Raw genomic sequence first — 23,069 nt, 5'->3', positions numbered from 1 at the left:
CAAGTGCGGCACTGAAATGGGGTGCACATTTTGCTGGAAATTTAAAATGACATGCTGCATTTTAAATGTATTTAAAGCTTGTGCCTCCATCAAATTGCTCATTCGGGAAAAAAATAATTGAAAAACAAATCACTCGCGGGCTCTCGGGAGCCCTGTTGGTTGAGTTAGTGAGCAGCTAAAGTAAACATAGAAAGCACCCAGGTTAAATCTCTAGTCAGCGTTGAAAGAGCTAATCAAAGTTAGAGGGCAAAAAAGGGAGTTTCAAACCACTTGCAAGCTCCCCTGTGAGCAACACACCATCCTGACTTGGAATTATACCCTCGTTATTTCTGTTGCTGTGTCAGAATCCTGGAATTCCGACAGCACGGTGGGTGCACCTGCGCCAGGTGGACTGAAGCAAGAGATGGCTCACTGCCAACCTCACGGGGCAATTAGGGTTGGGCAAGAAACACTGGCCTCGCCAACGATGCCCACATCCCATGAAAGAATGAAATAGAAATAGTAAATTTCTCAGCACCCTGTTTAGAAAGGCTTGTTTCCTCTCCCAAACGTTTATATAATCTTTAATGTCACAAGTAGGCTTACATTAACACTGCAATGAAGTTACTGTGAAAAGCCCCTAGTTGCCACATTCCGGCGCCTGTTCGGGTACACAGAGGGAGAATTCAGAATGCCCAATTCACCCAACAAGCACGTCTTTCGAGACTTGTGGGAGGAAACCGGAGCACCCGGAGGTAACCCACGCAGACACGGGGAGAACGTGCAGACTCCGCACAGACAGTGACCCAAGCCGGGAATCGAACCTGGGACCCTGGAGCTGTGAAACAACAGCGCTAACCACTGTGCTACCATGCCGCCCACAAGAGATGCAAGATAGTCTTTACACTTGAAATAAATTTGAATAAACCAAACACAACACTAAAACGGAACGGGGCGTTAAGTGACATATAGAATAAATTGAAATTAAAATATAAGCACTGGAACTCCATGGCACTCAAAGGAGCTCATTGACGAGACAGGAAGCCAGAGGAGTGTAAGGCGCAGCTCCACCCCACACTTGTGGCGCAAGCAGGGTTTCTTATTTGGATCACTCCCTGATCAAGTATTCTCACTTCATTCCCACCCTGTCTGAGATATTAACCCCTCCTTTTCTTCCCTCATTTTATTGTCTTCCCTTCCCATCTCTTCTCCCCAACAGCCAGGAGGACAACAAAAATAGCCATGGTGACTGGTCACACCGATCTTGCTGCCTTCCCGAAGTTGCATTTTAACTTGCTGTGTTGAGCAGGCAGATGGACCATCCGCTTGAAAGCAACAGGGTCCTTTTTAAGTAAGTAGATCAGGCTCCAAAGACAACACATGTCCTAACCGCTAGTTCAGCCTGCCGAGGGACAGTGTCATGGTTTCCCAACAAGGCCAATCATGATGGCAAGAGAAGCAGAGGTTACCGGAAGCTCAGAAAGGGGAGTGAATTAAAATCACAACCCTGTTAATGGCCTGAAAATGCATCTAATCATGGGGAGGAGAGAGAGAGAGAGAGAGAGAGAGGCGCGAGAATGGGTCGTTTGCCTCAGCTCCTGACACATAAATACTGCTGGGAGTCAAAGTCAGCTGTTTAATCTTGAATGCGACAAGCCACAGCAAGTGTGAATTTCCATGAACACTGGCATCATACACAATGAGTACAATACATTCATTGCACCTCATCAGACACGTACAATGCAAAACGCTCGTGAACAGATCAATTTATTTTATTTTCACCCTGAATTCAACACGGAGGAGAACATTTCCTTAATCATTAACTATCATAACCAAACAGCGGCAGTCAAACCAAACATGGAGAGAGAGAGAGAGAGAGAGATTTTGTTTAAAAACCTACATATAGAACATTAAGCGATCACGGAAAGCTTTGTATTCAATCAATCTTGCATTCTGCTGGTGGCTAAGATCAAGCGTCAGGTCAAGCCCAAGATGAGGTGTGAAGCCTTTTCTTGGCAGCTTGGATCTTGTGCGTCTCCCTTGTGGGGACCATGAATTTGATTCAATTTGAATTGTTTTTTTTTGGAGCAAGCAATGCGATGGATTAAAGGTTTGCCCTGTCCACTCTGTAGACTGGCTTTGCAACTTAAAGGAGTGGGATAACAAAGTTTAAATACAAGTCTGTGAGCTTTGTCATTGCCTACACAGGAGTTCTCAGTTATCAGCCAAAGGTGCCATCTTTTGAATCGACACTGCAAAGACAGTAATGCTAATTAGAAGCGGGGATGACTACTTAAAGAGCACACTTCATCAAAACACAACAGTATCTTCAACACTTTCTCTAAATCGAGTTGACACATTTTCAGTGATTAATGTTAGAGCTGCACGGTGGCGCAGTGGTTAGCACTGCTGCCTGACAATGCAGAGGACCCGGCTTCGCTCCCAGCCCCGGGTCACTGTCCGTGTGGAGTTTGGACATTCTCCCCATGTCTGCGTGGGTCTCGCCCCCACAACCCAAACGATGTGCAGGTTAGGTGGATTGGTTATGTAAAATTGCCCATTAATTGGGGGGAAAAAACAGTAATTAATGTTAACCAATCATTCACAATTTTAAAACCGACTGACATGTATTTTCTTTTGTAATTGGTTTGTGGGATCTCAGGAGTTGCTGGTGTGCACCTTGTAGATGGTACACACTGGTGTCGAACTTCACATATTGGTGAAGCTGCGCTCATCCAGGGAGGACAGTATCCCATTACACTCCTGACTAGTGCCTTGTAGACAGCGGAAAGGCTTCAGGAGTGAGTCGAGTTACACACACCACAATACTTTGCTCCTTACCCGCTCTTGCAGCCACGGTATTTACAAGGCCATTTCAGTTAAGTTTCTGGTCAATGGTGTCTCCGCCCTCCCTGCGCAGGCCATGGAATACTCCAGCAAGCATCCCATGCCTGGCCTCATGGTGGCAGAAAAGTCATTGCTGAAGCAGCTGAAGGTCGAGGACACTAGTCTGAAGAACTCCTGCAGCGATGTCCCAGGGATGGTTGACCTCAAATAACCACCATCTTACCTTGTGCTAGGATTACTCCAACACTTCACCTCTAATAGGATTCTCAACACTATATCGTCTTGAAATAGCTTTCGTTTCACAAATAAGCCGGGCCACAAACTATTCACACTCTTGAAATAACGTTTTATTTACAGTTGTCTCCCAGCAGAAGAGTGAGGCATGGTGAACAACTAATTGTGGTGCCAATCATACCTGGCATGCTGGCCTCCTCACAGAAATGCCCCACACTTCTGCATCGTTTCAGAGGAAATTGGAGATGCCAACATGCATGGTTCAATTCAAGGAACATGCATTTGCAAAGTCTAATTACTTTATTGGGGTGTGGTGGTGGTGGGGGGGGGGGGAGAGAGAGTGAAAAGGGGAAGTCACAGTTGTGTCATTACATAGAACGGCCATCATTGTGACAGGACATCCCCATGTGCAAGGATGAGCCTGACACAGTTTAAGGTGTTGCACAGGGTGCATATGATTCGGGCAAGAATGAGTGGGTTCTTATAGGGGGTAGCAGATGAGTGAGAGGTCTGGGCGGGGGCCAGCAAATCACACGCACATGTTTTGGGGTTGGAAAAATTGAGAAGATTCTGGGTGGGAGTGTTCGCGGTCTTAGCCAGGATGGTGGAGGAGGTGGAGGTGGATCCGGAGCCTTTGGTGGCTGGAGCTCATGGAGAGGAAGAAGGCCGATGTCATGGCCTTCGCTTCTCTGGGTTGCACGGCGGCAAATTTTACTGAGTGGTGGTCGGCATCGCCACCAGGGGCAGTGGCTTGGTTGGGTGACCTGTACCACTTCCTGTGGTTGGAGAAGATAAAGTATGAGTTAAGGGGCTCTGCAGTGGGGTTTGAGGAAAGGTGGGGGATGTTTGCGGTCGTGTTTGAGGAGCTGTTCGTCGCAGGGAGTGTGTGTCAAAAAGCGGAAAAGATTTGTACAGACTGTATAGTTGATTGCTGGGAAGTATGTTTCCCGGGGTGTTTATGTGTTGTAACTTGTTTTGATATATGTTTGTAGTAAAAGACATTTATTTTTATGAGTAGAATGACCAGCATTTATAACGTACCACGTACTGGTTTTTGGATGTTGCGCTGAGCGCACAAAGACGACTCCAACAACTGACAACCTACTACAACAGCATCATTTACCAGAGGGAGGTGTAATTGGTGAAAGAGTATGAACTCTGTGGTAGAAACTAAAGAAAATTAATTCCGCTTTTGCAATATTTATCCAGCGCAGAACCAAGGCTTTTCCAACAAGCAATCTGACATAGAATAGAATTTACAGTGCAGAAGGAGGCCATTCGGCCCATCGAGTCTGCACCAGCCCATGGAAAGATCACCCTACCTAAGCACACACCTCCACCATATCCCTGTAACCCAGTAACCCCATCTAACTCTTTTGGACACTGACCAATCCATCTAACCTGCACATCTTTGGACTGTGGGAGGAAACCAGAGCACCGGGAGGAAACCCACGCAGACACGGGGAGAACGTGCAGACTCCGCACAGACAGTGATCCAAGCCAGGAATCGAACCTGGGACACTGGAGCTGTGAAGCAACTGTGCTAACCACTGTGCTACCATGCCACCCATCAAAGGCGGTAACAGGAATGGACTGGTAGAGTTCAATGGCATCACAATACATGTGGAGGAAGATTCTATATCAATGAATGATAGTCATAGAATCATCGAATTTACAGTGCAGAAGGAGACCATTCGGCCCATCGAGTCTGCACCAGCCCTTAGAAAGAGCACCCTATTTAAGCCCATGACTCCACGCTATCCCCGTAACACCAACTAACCTTTTGGACACTAAGGGGCTAATTTAGAATGGCCAATCCTAACCTGCACATCTTTGGACTGTGGGAGGAAACCGGAACACCCGGAGGAAACCCACGCAGACACAGGGTGGATGTGCAAACTCCACACAGACAATAAACTGAGGCCGGAATTGAACCTGGGTCCCTCAAGCTGTGAGGCAGCAGTGCGAACCACTGCTAGTTCTGATGAAGTGGGTAACAAAGTTCTCTTGCAGAAAGATTGTGTTAACCATCATGCTAAAGTCTGTAGGGAGGCCAAGGAAGGACACTATGGTCATAGTCCCGCTGAATGCCACTTAGTGAGAGCCATTTCAGTACTGTATTTGGGGAGGGGGGGTGGAGGGAGTCAGGAAGAGGTGAAATCAGGTCGGAAAGTTTCAAAACGTGGACAGCAATGTCAGAGGCAGCAAGAATCCCAAATTCTAGGGATCCTGGAGAGGAAAGGAAGCTTGGATATGAGTGTTGGTTTTCACTGACAGAAGCGGAGAAGCAGGGCGTGAGGGGTGTAAATGATGACAGGTTTAAAATAGGTCATTTCAAAGGACAGTCAAGAGTCAACCACATTGCTGTAAGGGAGTCACAGACCAGGTAAATTCCTTCCTGAAGAGAATAATAATAATCTTTATTAGTATGGAACTAGTTAGGCTTCTGAGCCAATCTGGTATTTTCAATGTCACCATTACGGATATTAGTTGTTTTAGTCCAGGCTTATTTAATTAACTGAATTAAACTCCTCAACTGTAAGGTTTGAAAGCTATCAGAACCATTAATATGAAACACCTCTCGTCTTCCCTCGCCCCCTCAATGCTATTTTTCTCTCATCCTTTATGAATCTTTCACAAGCCGTTGCCTGCCTATGTAAAAATCTGCCGAGGCCAGAACAGAGTGCTGCTTACTCAGTATTAACCAGTGCATTCCGGACTTCCAGTGGCGGCATGTGTAGGGGAAGACGCATATTGGGTGGCTCCTGCTTCAGGCATGCTTTTAAGAGTTTTAAAGTCCGGTCCTGGGGGCAGTTTGCGAATGATTGAATGAAGGAATATATAAGGAAGGCAAAGGATGTCAAAAGGATTAAGAAAAACGCCGTGAAGAAGGGAGGGAGTGAGTGTTCATCATCGAGTGAGAGGGCCAGCCTGGGAGCTGGCAAGATGGCGGGGGCTGGTCTGCCGGGTGGGGCCTCACTGTTCACAGCAGAGAGGACGACTGAGGAGAAGTCTTTGGAGCTGGAGAAGCAGTTTGAGAAGCACAGAGGCGTTGAGGAAGGAGACGGCGGTGGCTTTGAAAACGTTGGTAGAGGAAGCAGTCGCCCCAGTAAGTGTCTGTGGAGAAAACATCAGCCGAGATGAGGGAGCAGAGCGAGAAGATGAAGGGAGTGGAGGAGCCAATTGAGACGGGCAAGGGGAGCGGTTTACAAATATGGAGAGAAGGCAGGGCACATGTTGGCAGGCCAGCTTCGGAGGGAAGCAGCGGAGAGGGCATTTGTTCAGGTGCAGGGTAGGGCAGGGAAGTTGGTGGCGGCTCCGGATCAGATTAGTAGGGTATTTGAGGATTTTTACGAGAGATTGTATAGATAAAATTGCAATTGGGAGGATGCAGTCGGGGAAGGTGGCAGGGCCGGATGGGTTTCTGGTGGAGTATTACAAGAAATGTAAAGATAAGTTGGCGCCGCTGCTGGTGGGGATGTTTGAGGAGGCGATAGGGAAAGGGGTGTTGCCACAAATTTTGGGACAGGCACGATCTCCCTGTTGCTCAAGAGGATAAGGATTCGAAAGAATTTGAGTCGTATATGCCCATATCACTTTTGAATGTGGACGCAAACGTGTTGCTGAAGGTACTGGCGGGTAGGTTGGAGTTGTGCCTCACGACGGGGTTACGGTTTGAGATTGGGCCACGATTTGTAGATTGGGTAAGGCTGCTGTATAGGGACCCGAGGGAGAGTGTCCGCACAAATAACATGAATTCGGGATATTTTGCCCTGCACTGTAGGACCAGGCAGGGATGTCCTATGTCCCCCCACCCTATTGGTCGCGCTTGCGATTGAGCCGTTGGCCATCGCGTTGAGCAGTTCGGAGGTGTGGAAATGGATAGAGCATAGGGTATCTTTGCATGCGGACGACTTGCTGTTGTATGTATCGAACAGAGTGGGTCGATGGCAGGCATATTGGAGTTGCTTCGAATATTTGGGTCCTTTATGGGATATAAACGCAATTTAGAGTAAAATGAATATTTTGTGGTGTCTTGGCCAGGGGTTTGGGGGGGTAACCATTCCTTCGGGCAGGGACTCACTTCAGGTATCTGGGGCGCAAAAAAAGGAGAATAAAAATATTTTCTTTAATTAACCAGCAGCATCAATGCCCTAAATTCCCTCAATAATACAGTCAAATTAAAATCTGTTGCAGCTTAATATCCAATGTACTTGATTCGGAGAAATAGAAAGCACTCCAGCCTGTATTTTAACTGCCATACGATACAAGTGCACAGTTTATAATGTGTTAAATCACAGGGCAGTTATGTCATTACTGAAAAGCTGCTGCAATTTGGTAGAGTATTTCTGCTGCATAAAAGAATAAGGGTTGCAAACTTGTATCATCAAAGGTCAGACTGCAGAGATTCCAATCGATTGCGTGTGCTGCAAAACCCGCTTGATTTAGCCTCATTATTTCAGTTCCACACACCGTCTCAATATAAGGCTTGTCCAACTACTGCTTGAGTGCCAGAATCTGGCCCGTGACCCCCTTCTACCCGGCCGCTAAACAATGTTGGACATTGGGTGGGAAGGGAGGGGGTAAAATGTGTACAGGTGTGTAATAGAGAACATGTGAATACTTATGCACACAGACGCACACACGCTACTTGTCATCTTTTGCACCCATATTTTGAAATAATTTAGTTTTGCTGAACAAGTTGTTTCTTTTACATGCCAGCATTTTTTGTAAATTCATGTCTTTCTGAAATTTGCTCATTGGCCCTTGAATGAGAAAAAAAATTGAGATGTGGCCCGCACCACCCGAGCCCACCCCCACCCCCCACTCAAATGGATTGGTTAAGTCAGATTTTGATGCTTTGTGGTTGATTGCAAGATTGCTGAGTGAATGGAGATAGTGGGGAGGAAAAGAATGGGGAGATAAACTCCCAACTAAGTATGGTCGCAATTTCGGCAAGTACAAGAATTCGCCTCTTTTCTGCAAGTCTGTCATCGGGAAAACATTCAGTTTTATGGTAGCATTAAAAAATAAATTCCCTGAAGGGGGTCGCAGCTGTTGGCAAGTTAGGAGATTTATTTTTTGTAAAGGTTTAAAACGTGGGATAAAATTGAAGAACACAATATAATTGTTGTATGCAATTATCTCCTCGTAGTTTTCTACGGTTTGCTTCAATTTCCCAAAGCACTGAGCATCACCATGCATGCCTCAATAAAGGAGGATGTTCAGATACACACTTCTCAGTGCTGCTCTAAAAAGCCTGGTCAAACATCACAATGCATCTCTTAAAACAAGCAAGTAAATTCTGTTTGCCAAGTTAGTATCATAAAATCACTACCGTGCAGGAGGCCATTCGGTCCATCGAGTCGGCACCAACCCTTCGAAAGAGCACTCTATCCATCGACCCTTCAAAAGAGCACCCCACCCAGATCCACAGCCCCGCTCCATCCTCCCAAACCTGTAACCCCACCTAACCTTTGGACACCAGGAGAAATTTAGCCTGACCAATCCACCTAATCCGCACATCTGTGGACTGTGGGAGGCAACCGGAGCACCCGGAGGAAACGCAAACAGACACGGGCATGGATGTGCAAACTCCACACAGACAATCACCACCCACGGCTGGAATTGAACCCTGGCGCCGTGAGGGAGCAGTGCTAACCTAGAAAGTATGATAAGACACAAGAAATAGCAGGAGCGGACTATATGGCCACCCAGCCGCTTCCGCCATTCAGTACGATCATGGTTGATCTTGGCCTTCAACTCCATTTTCCTGCCTGTTCCTCGATTCCTCGAGATGTGTCTATCCCAGCCTGAAATATATTCAATAATGGAGCATCCAGAACAATCTGGGGCACAGAATTCCAAAGATTCACAACCCTTTGAGTGGAGAAATTCCTCCTCATCTCAGTGCTACTTGGTCAACCCCTTATCCTGAGACTTTGCCCCAGTTTTTTAGACTCCTCGACCAGCAGAGACATTATCTCACCGTCCACATTATTAACCCCCTTCAAAGTCTTGTATGTTTCAACGAGGTTGCTTCATTCTTCTAAACGCCAGAGACAATAGACCCAATTTGCTTAGTCCCCCATCACACCAAATCCCCTCATCCCAGGAGCCAATCTAATCAACCTTCACTGTGCCCCTGTTACGATACAGGACCAGACCTCAGCATCTGTTAGGATCCTAGACAAGAACCCCAAAGAATGTTTTTTTTAAACTTGTAAAACTGAGGAAAGGATACTTCGCCCCAGGAGTGATGACGTTGACCAATAGGTATCTTTTATGTTAAAACAAACTTTAATTTAAACATAGAATTAACCACATTAACATCAAAAGCTTTACAATTATCAGTTAAACAGTTCTTAAACAAAAGGGAAAAAATTAAACTTACTATCTATTATACTATCAATATATACTACCAATATATTACACGACCAATTAAGCAACTCAACAGAGTTCAAATGCCACTTATAAATAAAGCTAACAGATTACTTGCTCAGCTGTGTATACTTCTGCAGAGAGAGACCCTTTCAAAAGCAGATTGTGCACTTCTGCCCAACCTAGCAGCATTTGGCAAAACTGCTGTTCAACTTCAAATCCGATATCAGACTGCAAACCGACAGACAGGCCTGGCTGCTCCCACTGATCACATTATCGCTGTCCCAGTAAGATGTCACATGACACATGACCTTAGATAGGACTAAATAAAACCCCTCATAAATTATCTACCCTCCAGGGATTCTCCAGCAATCATCATAACATCCCATTAGCCCTTTATCTGTAACCAAGTTAAATGGTTGGAATCAATCATGATCTCACCTTCTACGGCTCCTTAATTACAGCTTTTGCAGACATACTGGGCGGGATTCTCTGATCCTGAGGTTAAGTGTTGACGCCGTCGTAAACGCCATTGTGTTTCTCGACGGCGACAACATGACCTCAGGAGCAGCAATTCTGACCCTTACAGGGGCCAGCACGACACTGGAGCGACCCATGCTGCTCCAGCTTCCGATCCCCGGCGTCAAACGGGCGCCGCGGGTCTGCGCATGCGCAGTGGGACCGGCGTCAATGCGACAATGCAGTGGCTTCCTTCTCCGCGCCGGCCCCGACGTACCATGGCGTAGGGCTACAGGGCCGGCGCGGAACAAAAGAGGGCCCCAGCCTGAGAGGCCGGCCCGCCGATCGGTGGGCTCCAATCATGGGCTAGGCTACAGCAGAGTCCACCCCCCGGATCGGATCCCCCCCCCCAACCAGGCCGCCCCCGATGCATCCACGCCGAGGTCCCGCTGGGTAGGAGGTGTGGACGGCACCGGCGGGATTCGCCTTCTTTAGCGTGGCCACTCAGCCCATCCCGGGCAGAGAATCGCCGGGGGGGGCGGGGGCCCCCGTAGAGCGGCCCCCAACCGGTGCCGCGCAGGCTGCGCCGGCGCCAATGGTGCTGATTCTCCTCTGCGGAAAATCGGCGGGCCGGCGTCGGGGCGCGATTCGCACCGGTCCCGGCGATTCTCCGGCCGGCCCCTGGGGTGAGAGAATCCCGCCCACTGTCTGCATGTATTTTATTTATTTAAATTTAAAGCACCCAATTCTTTTTCTTCCAATTAAGGGGAAATTTAGCATGGACAATCCACCTACCCTGCACATCTTTGGGTTGTGGGGGTCAGACCCACGCAGACACAGGGAGAATGTGCAGACTTCTCACGGACCATGACCCAGGCCGGGAGTCTGTATGTATTTTAAATCAGGGTTCTTTAATAATATTACTGCAACAAATATGAAATATAATATATAACAGTTTTGACATTCATCATACACCTCCAATGCAAATATATATTTTCCTAAATATGGAGACCAAAACTGCACACAGTATTCCAGATGTGGTCTCACCAAAACCCTGTACAACTCCAGCAAGACGACTTTATTCCTGTTCTCCAATCACCTTGCAATGAAGCCCAACATGCAATTTGCCTTCCTAATTGTTTGCTGTACCTGTACGTTAACTTCTTGCATTCCTTGTGCAAGAGGACAGTACTCTTTGAACATCAACACGCACAAGTTTCTCACCTTGTAAAAATTATTCAGCTCCTCTATTCTTTCCTACATTAACTTGTCTATTCCGCTTTGCAGTGTCTTCCCCACAGCTTACCTTTCCTCATTTCATTTTCACCTACCTTTGTATTATCTGCAAACTTCGATACATTACTTTCCTTCTATACATTTAAGTCACTGGTTTATATTGCAATGTAATGATTACACCTCAGATTCAAGTCAGTTACCTGAGAGACTGGAGGATGGCATTCATAAAACAAGTGTTCCCAAGATTCCGAAGCCCTGTGGCACAAATGGCAGTAGTTCCTCCCTGTCATGACAATTAGAAGTCATTAGTTGGCAATTAGCAAACGGGTCGCCATTCAAGTTCAACAATGTGTAAACAGCCAAAGTACAGTACCCCTGGCTCAACTGAGTCACGACAGCATAGAATCATCCACATTTAACCGCAAAGTCTAGGAGCAGTGTTATGTCGATCCTTTTCTCTGTATGAATACAGGTTAAACAACTTAAAATACAACCAGAACGGTAGGTCATCCATACTGAACCACATAAACTGCAAGTGAAATTTACTGTGATTTAAATATCTAAATACAAGTCTAGTGTGACTTTAATCTCATAATTCAAAAACATACAATTTGACAATTACCTCTTCAGCTTAAAAGTTAAAAGAAATTGAAATATCAAAGAAAGTCATCTACAAAAGACGAAAATAAGATGCATTTTACTGGTTTCCATATGTACAAAGGACTGTTTTCAGGTCACTGTCATACACACAGCAGTAGAAATACAAGAGACTATGCTATGAAAAGACAACAGGACTCTCCCACTCTGCTGGCCCTGCTCATTTGATAATTTGCACAAATGTGGAATAACTCAACCAAAATCTCTCTTTTGCCGACAGTGTTACCCTTACATCTAGTAGCGACAGAAAAACTGCAATGTCAAACATCCCCAGGTAGAGGATCATAAAGGTTAATGGATGCAGGAGGAGGAGGCACAAAGCAACACACATTTTTGTGCACGCCTCCCTCCCGCTCAGTCTAGCTCACTGTCTCAGAGGTAGAAAAAGAAACATCGTCCACCACTGCTATGATAACAAATCCACTTCAGTATCAGGTTGCGATCTTCACGTGCAAACACGTGGATGTTAAATGAAAAATGTAGCCAGAATAGTATAATTTACTAAAAGGAGAGATTCACTTTTAAATGAATGCCTGGGTTCTGAATCAATATTTGGCTCACATGGCTTTAATTAACTTCACACACACGAGACACCAGGCCTTTTTGTACAAGGGAATATCTTGAAAATGTAGACGAAGAGCAAGAGAATTTGAGCAGCTTTGATCAGCTGACTTCTTCCTTAGAATTTAAAAGAATTTAGAATTTAGCTACAATCGTCCTTAGAATTTAAAGATAATCTTGGCAAAGGTTTACTACTGATCCTATCCCCAAATATACCTCCCCCCCCCCCCCCCACAAATGGGACACATTTCTGAACATTAATCTTAATCTAAAAAAAACACACACAACCCAATTTGTTCATGCTAAATATGGTCCCTTCCCAATAGCGTGAGCGAGACACTTTGATCACTCAATTACACTCATTGTGCAAGGTACAATGTATAGAAAAAGGCAAGAGTAAATGCTGTCAAATTAATAGTCCAATTAACAGGGTGCCCATTACTTATTTTGTCCTGTACTTACATTGACTTTCAGATATTTGTTGTTCAGAGGTGAACTTTCCATCAACTTCCTTTTGCGGTGTCTGTCTGCTGAAAATGCCGAACTGTATGATGAAAAGGACATGTTAGCAAGTGTATCATTCCACACGATGCTCTGTCGTGCAGCATGCCCACATCACCCTTTTATTAGCTGGCATTTCCTATTCCATGCCTCATTGCTGGGTTCAAATTATTCAACATATCGTTGAGTCACGCTGCGCAATTAGATAAAATCCCACAGAGATAATGAAAGGACTTGGATGTGAATCATTGGTTATAGCTGACCTTGTAGCGGGAGCTTCGGGTCGTGAAGGCAAAGGCAGCCGAGAATGAGGACGATATACAGGGCCTGGTGGTGAAGACGGAGACGCAGGAGGCACATCAGAAACGATGTGTGGAAAGGTTGGAGGCACTGGAAAACAACGCAAGGAGGAACAACCTGAGGATTCTTGGTCTTCCTGAAGGTGTGGAGGGAGCGGACGTCGGGGCATATGTGAGCACGATGCTGCACTCGTTAATGGGAGCGGAGGCCCCGGCGGGTCCGTTGGAGGTGGAGGGAGCATACCGAGTGATGGCGCGAGGACCGAGAGCAGGAGAAATTCCCAGAGCCATAGTGGTGAGATTCCTCCGTTTTAAGGATAGAGAAATGGTCCTTAGATGGGCGAAGAAAACTCGGAGCAGTAAATGGGAGAACGCGGTGATCCGCGTTTATCAAGACTGGAGTGCGGAGGTGGCGAGAAGGAGGGCGAGCTTTAATCGGGCCAAGGCGGTGCTTCATAAAAAGAAGATAAAATTTGGAATGCTGCAACCGGCAAGACTGTGGGTCACATATCGAGGGAGGCACCACTACTTTGAGACGGCGGATGAAGCGTGGACTTTTATTGTGGAAGAAAAACTGGAATGAGCGGGTTATTAAAAAGAACGTTCGAACAAAGTGGTGGGGCGAATGTGGGGGGCAAAGAGGGGTTTTATGTACTAATCCTGCGATGTGGTAACTTTTCTCTCCCACAGGTGGTGATGGGGGAGGAGGGGAGGTGGAGGAGGTGGGGCGTTGGCCATTGGGGGCGGGGCCAAGGGAGAAGCGCGGGCTTGGTTCCCGCGCTATGATAATCATGGCGGGAATAGAGAAGCAGGAAGGAGGGGGCGTCGCACGGTGCGAGCCGAGGTCACGGGGGGAAGCCGAGGTCAGCCAGAGTTTGCTGACTTCTGGGAGCAACATGGGGGGAGTAATTACGCTAGCGGGGGATCTAGCGGGGGGGTGGGAGGGGGGAATTACTGGGTTGCTGCTGCTGGGGAGAGGGGGGAGCTGGTATGGGAGAGGATGGGCGGGGGCCACCGCCTGGGGGAGATACAGCTGCGTGGGAACTGGGTGAGGAGCTGGAAAAAGGTGATGGCTAATCAACAAGGGGGGGGGGTAGGAAGCCCCCCAACTCGGCTGATCACGTGGAACGTGAGAGGGCTGAACGGGCCGATAAAGAGGGCACGGGTACTCGCACACCTTAAGAAACTTAAGGCAGATGTGGTTATGTTACAGGAAACGCACCTGAAACTGATAGACCAGGTTAGGCTACGCAAAGGATGGGTGGGGCAGGTGTTCCATTCAGGGCTAGATGCGAAAAACAGGGGGGTGGCTATATTAGTGGGGAAGCGGGTAATGTTCGAGGCAAAGACTATAGTGGCGGATAACGGGGGCAGATACGTGATGGTGAGTGGCAAACTACAGGGGGAGACGGTGGTTTTGGTAAACGTATATGCCCCGAACTGGGATGATGCCAATTTTATGAGGCGGATGCTAGGACGCATTCCGGACCTAGAGATGGGAAAGCTGATAATGGGGGGAGATTTTAATACGGTGTTGGAACCAGGGCTGGATAGGTCGAAGTCCAGGACTGGAAGGAGGCCGGCAGCAGCCAAGGTGCTTAAAGATTTTATGGAGCAGATGGGAGGTGTAGACCCGTGGAGATTTAGCAGACCTAGGAGTAAGGAGTTCTCGTTTTTCTCCTATGTCCATAAAGTCTACTCGCGAATAGGCTTTTTTGTGCTGGGTAGGGCATTGATCCCGAAGGTGAGGGGAACGGAGTATACGGCTATAGCCATTTCGGATCACGCTCCACACTGGGTGGACTTGGAGATAGGGGAGGAAACAGGAGGGCGCCCACCCTGTAGAATGGACATGGGACTAATGGCAGATGAGGGGGTGTGTCTAAGGGTGAGGGGGTGCATTGAAAAGTACTTGGAACTCAATGATAATGGGGAGGTCCAGGTGGGAGTGGTCTGGGAGGCGTTGAAGGCGGTGGTTAGAGGGGAGCTGATATCAATAAGGGCACATAAAGGGAAGCAGGAGAGTAAGGAACGGGAGCGGTTGCTGCAAGAACTTTTGAGGGTGGACAGACAATATGCGGAAGCACCGGAGGAGGGACTGTACAGGGAAAGGCAAAGGCTACATGTAGAATTTGACTTGCTGACTACAGGCACTGCAGAGGCACAATGGAGGAAGGCACAGGGTGTACAGTACGAATATGGGGAGAAGGCGAGCAGGTTGCTGGCACACCAATTGAGGAAAAGGGGAGCAGCGAGGGAAATAGGGGGAGTGAGGGATGAGGAAGGAGAGATGGAGCGGGGAGCGGAGAGAGTGAATGGAGTGTTCAAGACATTTTATAAAAAATTATATGAAGCTCAACCCCCAGATGGGAGGGAGAGAATGATGGGCTTCTTGGATCGGCTGGAATTTCCCAAGGTGGAAGAGCAGGAAAGGGTGGGACTGGGAGCACAGATCGAGGTAGAAGAAGTGGTGAAAGGAATTAGGAGCATGCAGGCGGGAAAGGCCCCGGGACCGGATGGATTCCCAGTCGAATTCTATAGAAAATATGTGGACTTGCTCGCCCCGGTACTGACGAGGACCTTTAATGAGGCAAAGGAAAGGGGACAACTGCCCCCGACTATGTCTGAAGCAACGATATCGCTTCTCTTAAAGAAGGAAAAGGACCCGCTACAATGCGGGTCCTATAGACCTATTTCCCTCCTAAATGTAGATGCCAAGGTCCTGGCCAAGGTAATGGCAATGAGAATAGAGGAATGTGTCCCGGGGGTGGTCCACGAGGACCAAACTGGGTTTGTGAAGGGGAGACAGCTGAACACGAATATACGGAGGTTGTTAGGGGTAATGATGATGGCCCCACCAGAGGGAGAAACGGAGATAGTAGTGGCGATGGATGCCGAGAAAGCATTTGATAGAGTGGAGTGGGATTATTTGTGGGAGGTGTTGAGGAGATTTGGTTTTGGAGAGGGGTATGTTAGATGGGTGCAGCTGTTGTATAGGGCCCCAGTGGCGAGCGTGGTCACGAATGGACGGGGATCTGCATATTTTCGGCTCCATAGAGGGACAAGGCAGGGATGCCCTCTGTCCCCATTATTGTTTGCACTGGCGATTGAGCCCCTGGCGATAGCGTTGAGGGGTTCAAGAAGTGGAGGGGAGTACTTAGGGGAGGAGAAGAGCACCGGGTATCTTTGTATGCGGACGATTTGCTACTATACGTGGCGGACCCGGCGGAGGGGATGCCAGAAATAATGCGGATACTTGGGGAGTTTGGGGATTTTTCAGGGTATAAATTGAACATGGGAAAAAGTGAGTTGTTTGTGGTGCATCCAGGGGAGCAGAGTAGAGAAATAGAGGACCTACCGTTGAGGAAGGTAACAAGGGACTTTCGTTACCTGGGGATCCAGATAGCTAAGAATTGGGGCACATTGCACAGGTTAAATTTAACGCGGTTGGTGGAACAGATGGAGGAGGATTTCAAGAGATGGGATATGGTATCCCTGTCAATGGCAGGGAGGGTGCAGGCGGTTAAGATGGTGGTCCTCCCGAGATTCCTCTTTGTGTTTCAGTGCCTCCCGGTGGTGATCACGAAGGCTTTTTTTAAAAGGATTGAAAAGAGCATCATGGGTTTTGTGTGGGCCGGGAAGACCCCGAGAGTGAGGAAGGGATTCTTACAGCGTAGCAGGGATAGGGGGGGCTGGCACTACCGAGCCTAAGTGAGTATTATTGGGCCGCTAATATTTCAATGGTGAGTAAGTGGATGGGAGAGGAGGAGGGAGCGGCGTGGAAGAGATTAGCGAGGGCGTCCTGTAGGGGGACTAGCCTACAGGCTATGGTGACAGCCCCATTGCCGCTCTCACCGAGGAACTACAGCACAAGCCCGGTGGTGGTGGCTACACTGAAGATTTGGGGACAGTGGAGACGGCATAGGGGAAAGACTGGAGCCTTGGGGGGGTCCCCGATAAGAAACAACCATAGGTTTGCCCCGGGGGGAATGGATGGGGGATATGGAATGTGGCAAAGAGCAGGAATAACGCAACTGAAAGATCTGTTTGTGGATGGGAAGTTCGCGAGTCTGGGAGCGTTGACCGAGAAATATGGGTTGCCCCAAGGGAATGCATTCAGGTATATGCAACTGAGGGCTTTTGCGAGGCAACAGGTGAGGGAATTCCCGCAGCTCCCGACACAAGAGGTGCAGGACAGAGTGATCTCTAAGAAATGGGTGGGGGATGGTAAGGTGTCAGATATATATAGGGAAATGAGGGACGAAGGGGAGACTATGGTAGATGAACTAAAAGGGAAATGGGAAGAAGAGCTGGGGGAGGAGATCGAGGAGGGGCTGTGGGCAGATGCCCTAAGCAGGGTAAACTCGTCGTCCTCGTGTGCCAGGCTAAGCCTGATTCAGTTTAAGGTATTACACAGGGCACATATGACTGGAGCACGGCTCAGTAAATTTTTTGGGGTGGAGGATAGGTGTGCGAGGTGCTCGAGAAGCCCAGCGAATCATACCCATATGTTTTGGTCATGCCCGGCACTACAGAGGTTTTGGATGGGGGTGACAAAGGTGCTTTCAAAAGTAGTAGGAGTCCGGGTCGAACCAAGCTGGGGGTTGGCTATATTTGGGGTTGCACAAGAGCCGGGAGTGCAGGAGGCGAGAGAGGCCGATGTTTTGGCCTTTGCGTCCCCAGTAGCCCGGCGCAGGATATTGCTAATGTGGAAAGAAGCCAAGCCCCCGGGGGTGGAGACCTGGATAAATGACATGGCGGGGTTTATAAAGCTAAAGCTAGAGCGGATTAAGTTCGTCCTAAGGGGGTCGGCTCAAGGGTTCACCAGGCGGTGGCAACCGTTCGTCGAATACCTCGCAGAAAGATAGACGGAATGGGAAAAAGAAGGCAGCAGCAGCAGCCCAGGATCGGGGGGGGGGGGGGGAGAGAGAGAGAGAGAGAGAGAGAGAGAGAGAGAGAGAGAGAGAGAGAGAGAGGAGGAGGAACCAGAAGGGACTCTCGGTTGTTAATATATACTGTATAGCATGTATAGGTCGTTGCTACAGATAATTATATATTGGGACTGTTAAATTATATTTTTGGAGAGTGTTACTTGGGACAAGGCAGTTGCCAATTAGGGCTAGTTTTCATTTTTATTATTTATTATTTATTCATTTTTTGTTTATAAAATAGGTCATTGTTATTTGTGTTGTTATAATATTGTGTAAAGGATGCACAATGTACTGTGTTGGTTGACCAAAAATTTTCAATAAAATATTTAATTAAAAAAAAAAAAATAGCTGACCTTGTGTCTACAAAAGCAAGAAAACAAATCACTTGGGTCTGTCGGACTAAACTCAAGAACGGTCACCGAGCTGAAATGTTAACTCGGTTTCTCTGCCCGTTAAGGTTGCCTGACCTGCTGAATATTTCCACCATTTTTCGTTTTCATTTGCAAATTCCAGCCTTTTGCTGGTTTCCCGATGTACAATAACTAATCATTTAGTTACCGACACATCCCAGCCAGCCTGCTGTGCTGCAGCACCCTATTGGCGGCAAGTTGCAATTACAGCACAGGTTTACATACAGTTTGCATAAGGACAGAATGAATGGCATTAAATGGAGAGGGGGTGAAATATGTCTGTGTCAGCCAAATGACTCCCTGGTCTCTAACCTTCCTTCATCGGAGGGCTGTATGCAATTCGTCCCGAGTCCTTTTGCGCAGGAAACGTGGTCTGCATTTCCCCTGCTCTACTTAGTTTGTGTCATCTCTGGCCCATAATTGCGACCATTTCAATTTCCCTATGAATAGGGAATAAATATTGCTGGCCTCGCCCCCAACACACAGATGCCCTGAATGAATAAAATAATATGGGCTGTGGTTCAAACGGAGATCCAAAGCTAGGGCTGGCACTACAACAACTTGCATTCATATCATGCCTTTAAATGCAGCAAAACTTCCCAAGCAGCTAACACAGGAGCGTGATTAAACAAAAATTAACACCATGCCAAAGGAGATGGGAGGATGAGCAAAAAGCTTTGACGGAGGGATAGGTTTTAAGGAGCTCCTTAAGAGGAGGACAAGTCTAGGGAATAAACTCAGAGCAAATAGATGTCTAAAAGGCCACTAATGGTGAAGGGCACCACTGCAGGTCGGCGAGTACAGGGGTGACAGGTGAAACGGGACACGAGAGTTCCAGAATGTTGGCCCAGAGACTAAGATGGAACAATAATATGTTTCCAAGTTAGGCTGGTATGCAGCTTGGAGGTGGTGGTGTTTCCATGTGCCTGCTGCCCTCACCCTTCTTGGCATCTTTAATGATGTTATGTATTCCAGATCTCCTGGACATCTTTTATGGTGCTCATTTTCAATTACATTGACTGGGTTTAATGAAGATTCTACATTCTTAAGGACCAGATCTTATAGCTGCAAAATCAGGCTGGCCAACACCTTCCCTCATCACCCCCAAAGTCACCATGCCAGTCTGATATTACAGGTGGAGGGCGGGTGCTTTAATGGATAATTGGCCTGGTTAAAGACCCAATCAACTTGGTGCGATGTTGCACTGCCTGTTCCATTTTTTGTCAGATGCATGGAAAAAACATTACAAATGAGTTACGTCAGGCAGGAGGCGGCTGCGCAAGGGTGGATAAAAAAGTCTGCCCGCAGAACCATGGCAGCACATAGTTGCAGAGTTACGACTTTGCGTCTTCGCTGCTTTTAGGCTACCGTATCAATAGAGAGTCGGGGGGGGGGGGGGGGGGGGGGGGGGGGGAACGGAGGACGGAGACCTCGAGACATGTATATCCTGAAAGTCGGGATCTCCAGCAGAGGAACAAGAGATCGCTGTCCCTGGGGGATTGTACATTTGAGGTTACCGAAGAGGCCAGCTCTTCGGGGACAGGTGAGAACCCTGTTGTTGCCCAAGGGCAAGCACAAGAGAGACAATAGCAGCCAAAACGTGGTGGAATATACTACTCTGCACAGAAAACATTCAGGCAAAGGATGAATTACATCTGCTCTCAGAACGTCAGTGTCTTTGCAGATCGTGTGTATCCAGGGAGACAATGACTTCCTTTTGTAAATCGCTGGCTGGCAAGATGGGTTCAAATTATGCTGGCGGCCTGTTGCTCGCAAGATAATAGCAACCTTGAACTTTTCTTAATTGTGGTCATTCCAAGCACAAGCCAGAGCACACCACTGCATAAAAGGGTAGTGACAGATATAATGATTAGGCAAGCAAAAGACTAGGGGTGGCACGGTGGCGTAGTGGTTACCACTACTGCCTCATGGCACTGAGGACCCGGGTTTGATCCTGGACCCGGGTCACTGTCTCTGTGGAGTTAGCACATTCGCCCTGTGTCTGTGTGGGTCTCAACCCCCACAACACAAAATATGTGGTTAGGTGGATTGGCCACGCTAAATTGTCACTTAATTGGTGAAATGAAAATGAAAATCGCGTATTGTCACAAGTAGGCTTCAAATGAAGTTACTGTGAAAAGCCCCTAGTCGCCACATTCCGGCGCCTGTTCGAGGAGGCTGGTACGGGAATTGAACCGTGCTGCTGGCCTGCCTTGGTCTGCTTTAAAAGCCAGCGATTTAGCCCAGTGTGCTAAACCAGCCCCTAAATAGTAAAAGTGAAAATAAATAATCAGCTCCTCTGAATTTAGTTTTTAGAAAGGCAAGCGAAAGGCTTCACAGGTCCCCGGCTCCTCCTGTGACTGCCGTCGCCTGGCGCACAGACGTACGCGCATGCTCCCTGGGAGGAGCCAGGGGCTGGGGCAGTCTTGTGTTGTGATCAGTTTAGATATGACCAGACTGTAGCATCACTCAAAACAGTTTCATTAAAGATTTGCCTGTGGACAGGACAGGAGCTTTTTGCGAAAGGCTGGCAGGTTAAACAGTACTCTCAGACAGACAAGAATGTGCAGGCTGTTTCCTGACTGGATTTCTCTCTCTCTCGCCAATCAGTTTTTAAAAGGAACTCTATTTATGTGGTTTATGTGTACGAGGGGTTTTAAACCAGGGCAGCTCTCGACTTCCTGTGCACACAACACGCAGGAGATTTCAGTGCATGCATCTTACAAGGCACTGTGCTATGCTGTGCAAGATTTGAAAAGGTTCAAACAATATAATATCCTTTAAGGTTACAAATAAACTGTGGTCAAGTAAAGAATTGATATGTGAATAATTCAGCGATCTCTGCAGTTGAGGAAACACTGGGGTGAATTCATCCAGATGTCAATTAAGTCACTGCGTATATCCTGTTGCCAGAATGTTTCCAAAAGATTTCTCTTAAGAAAGACAGTTAAAAAAGCAAGAGTGGTGAAATGATAGAGAAGCCAGGAAATGGTATCATGAGAACAGTGGTAAACAAATACAGATATGAGCATTTCCCTGTGAGAATGCACATGGTACAGGACCAATTTGCTTGATTGAAAGGGTGGAGTTGTTCAAATGTTGTACTTAGCAGCCTTTTTAAAAAGAGAAATCATTTGTTTTATTTGAAGAACCCAAATTAAGATGATGAAAGACACAAACTGAGAACTAAAAACAACAATTTTCTGCGTGTAATCTCAAAGGACTTGCATTTAAATAGCATCGGTGCAAAGAAACTGAATTAACATTTCAGGTTCTCATGGTCATTGCCCTGAAACATTAAAATCTCTGTTGCTCACCACAGATGCTGCCAGACCAGACCTGCTGAGTATTTCCAAACTTTTTTTGTTTTTCCTTCCAGATTTCCAACATATGCATTATTTTACTGTACACAGAGCTGATGTACAAATCAGCCGGTATCCAATTGAATTGTGGAACATGCTTGAAAGGGTTAAATGGCCGACTCGTGCCCCCATGATCATAGTTGGCTGACCACTCTGTTATGGGTCCGGGTTTATGGAACCCCAAAGTGTTTCATGGAGTTCAACCGACCTACAACTTTTAATAGATTGTGGTGTGGGAAGCACACAGTGTACTCTCCAGGTGTGATACAGCAGAGATGGACAAGTGGTTTTTAAAACAAAACAATGTTTATTCTATGAACTCAAGTTAACCTTTTAAAAACAAATATTGAATATCTTCACACCCATTACTTCAAAGATAACCCCAAAAGACTACAACACTAAATAATCCTTCAAACTGTTCCTTTAAGCATCCAAAAGACTTCAAACCTTCAAAAACAGACATTAGGTTACATTCAATATTTTTATAGTCTTTGGATTTCAGAAATCAACAGACCAGCTCTGTGTATCTTCCTGCAGCTCTCAGCAAAACACACAGGCACTCCCAGCTGCCTTCTCAAACTGAAACTCAAAAAAGCAGAAGTGAGCTCAGCTCCCCCCCACCCTCTGACATCACTTCAGTAATATGATCAGCTCCATTTCTTAAAAGGTACATTGCTTAAACATCCATATCTTAAAGGTAGTCTCACATGACAACTCCCAACTAGTTCTGTACTCTCACTATTTGAGTTTCACCATTCTATACCAAGTATTTTGAACTGTCCATTCAGATATTCTGAGCAATAAAGCCTTCCATACCAAGGACAATGAACAAGGAAATGTTTGCCCTGCTTAGATATGAAAACAAGTTGTTGCCTAATGCCTTGGTGATCTTTAGTCGGTTCACTGATTTATGGTTGTGCATCTATTAAAAGTTGTGGGTTGGTTGAACTCCATGAAACACTTTGGGGTTCCATAAACCCGGACCCATAACAGAGTGGTCAGCCAACTATGATCATGGGAACACGAGTCGGCCATTTAACCCTTTCAAGCATGTTCCACAATTCACTTGGATACCGGCTGATTTGTACACCAGCTCTGTGTACAGTAAAATAATGCATATGTTGGAAATCTGGAAGGAAAAACATTTCTAACTGAACTTGGGTAAGCATTGCAGCCAGCGATAAAGAATCCATCGTGGACGTCAGACTTCAT

General features: G+C 47.0%; 1 protein-coding gene across 1 annotated transcript in view; it reads right to left on the bottom strand.

The window, feature by feature from the left end:
- Positions 1–23,069, bottom strand: part of usp3 (ubiquitin specific peptidase 3) — a 134,308-nt gene that overhangs the window by 36,226 nt on the left and 75,013 nt on the right. Inside the window, exons 5-6 of the mRNA XM_072492954.1 lie at positions 12,817–12,898; positions 11,337–11,419 (exon numbers count right to left, since the gene is read on the bottom strand). Coding sequence (XP_072349055.1) covers positions 11,337–11,419; positions 12,817–12,898 — 165 coding nt within the window. The remainder of the gene's footprint in view (positions 1–11,336; positions 11,420–12,816; positions 12,899–23,069) is intronic.

Source organism: Scyliorhinus torazame, chromosome 30, assembly GCF_047496885.1.
Source record: "Scyliorhinus torazame isolate Kashiwa2021f chromosome 30, sScyTor2.1, whole genome shotgun sequence".
Classification (NCBI taxonomy): domain Eukaryota; kingdom Metazoa; phylum Chordata; class Chondrichthyes; order Carcharhiniformes; family Scyliorhinidae; genus Scyliorhinus; species Scyliorhinus torazame.
The sequence above is the reverse complement of the archived record's forward strand: the minus strand, read 5'-3'. Positions and strand labels throughout refer to the sequence as shown.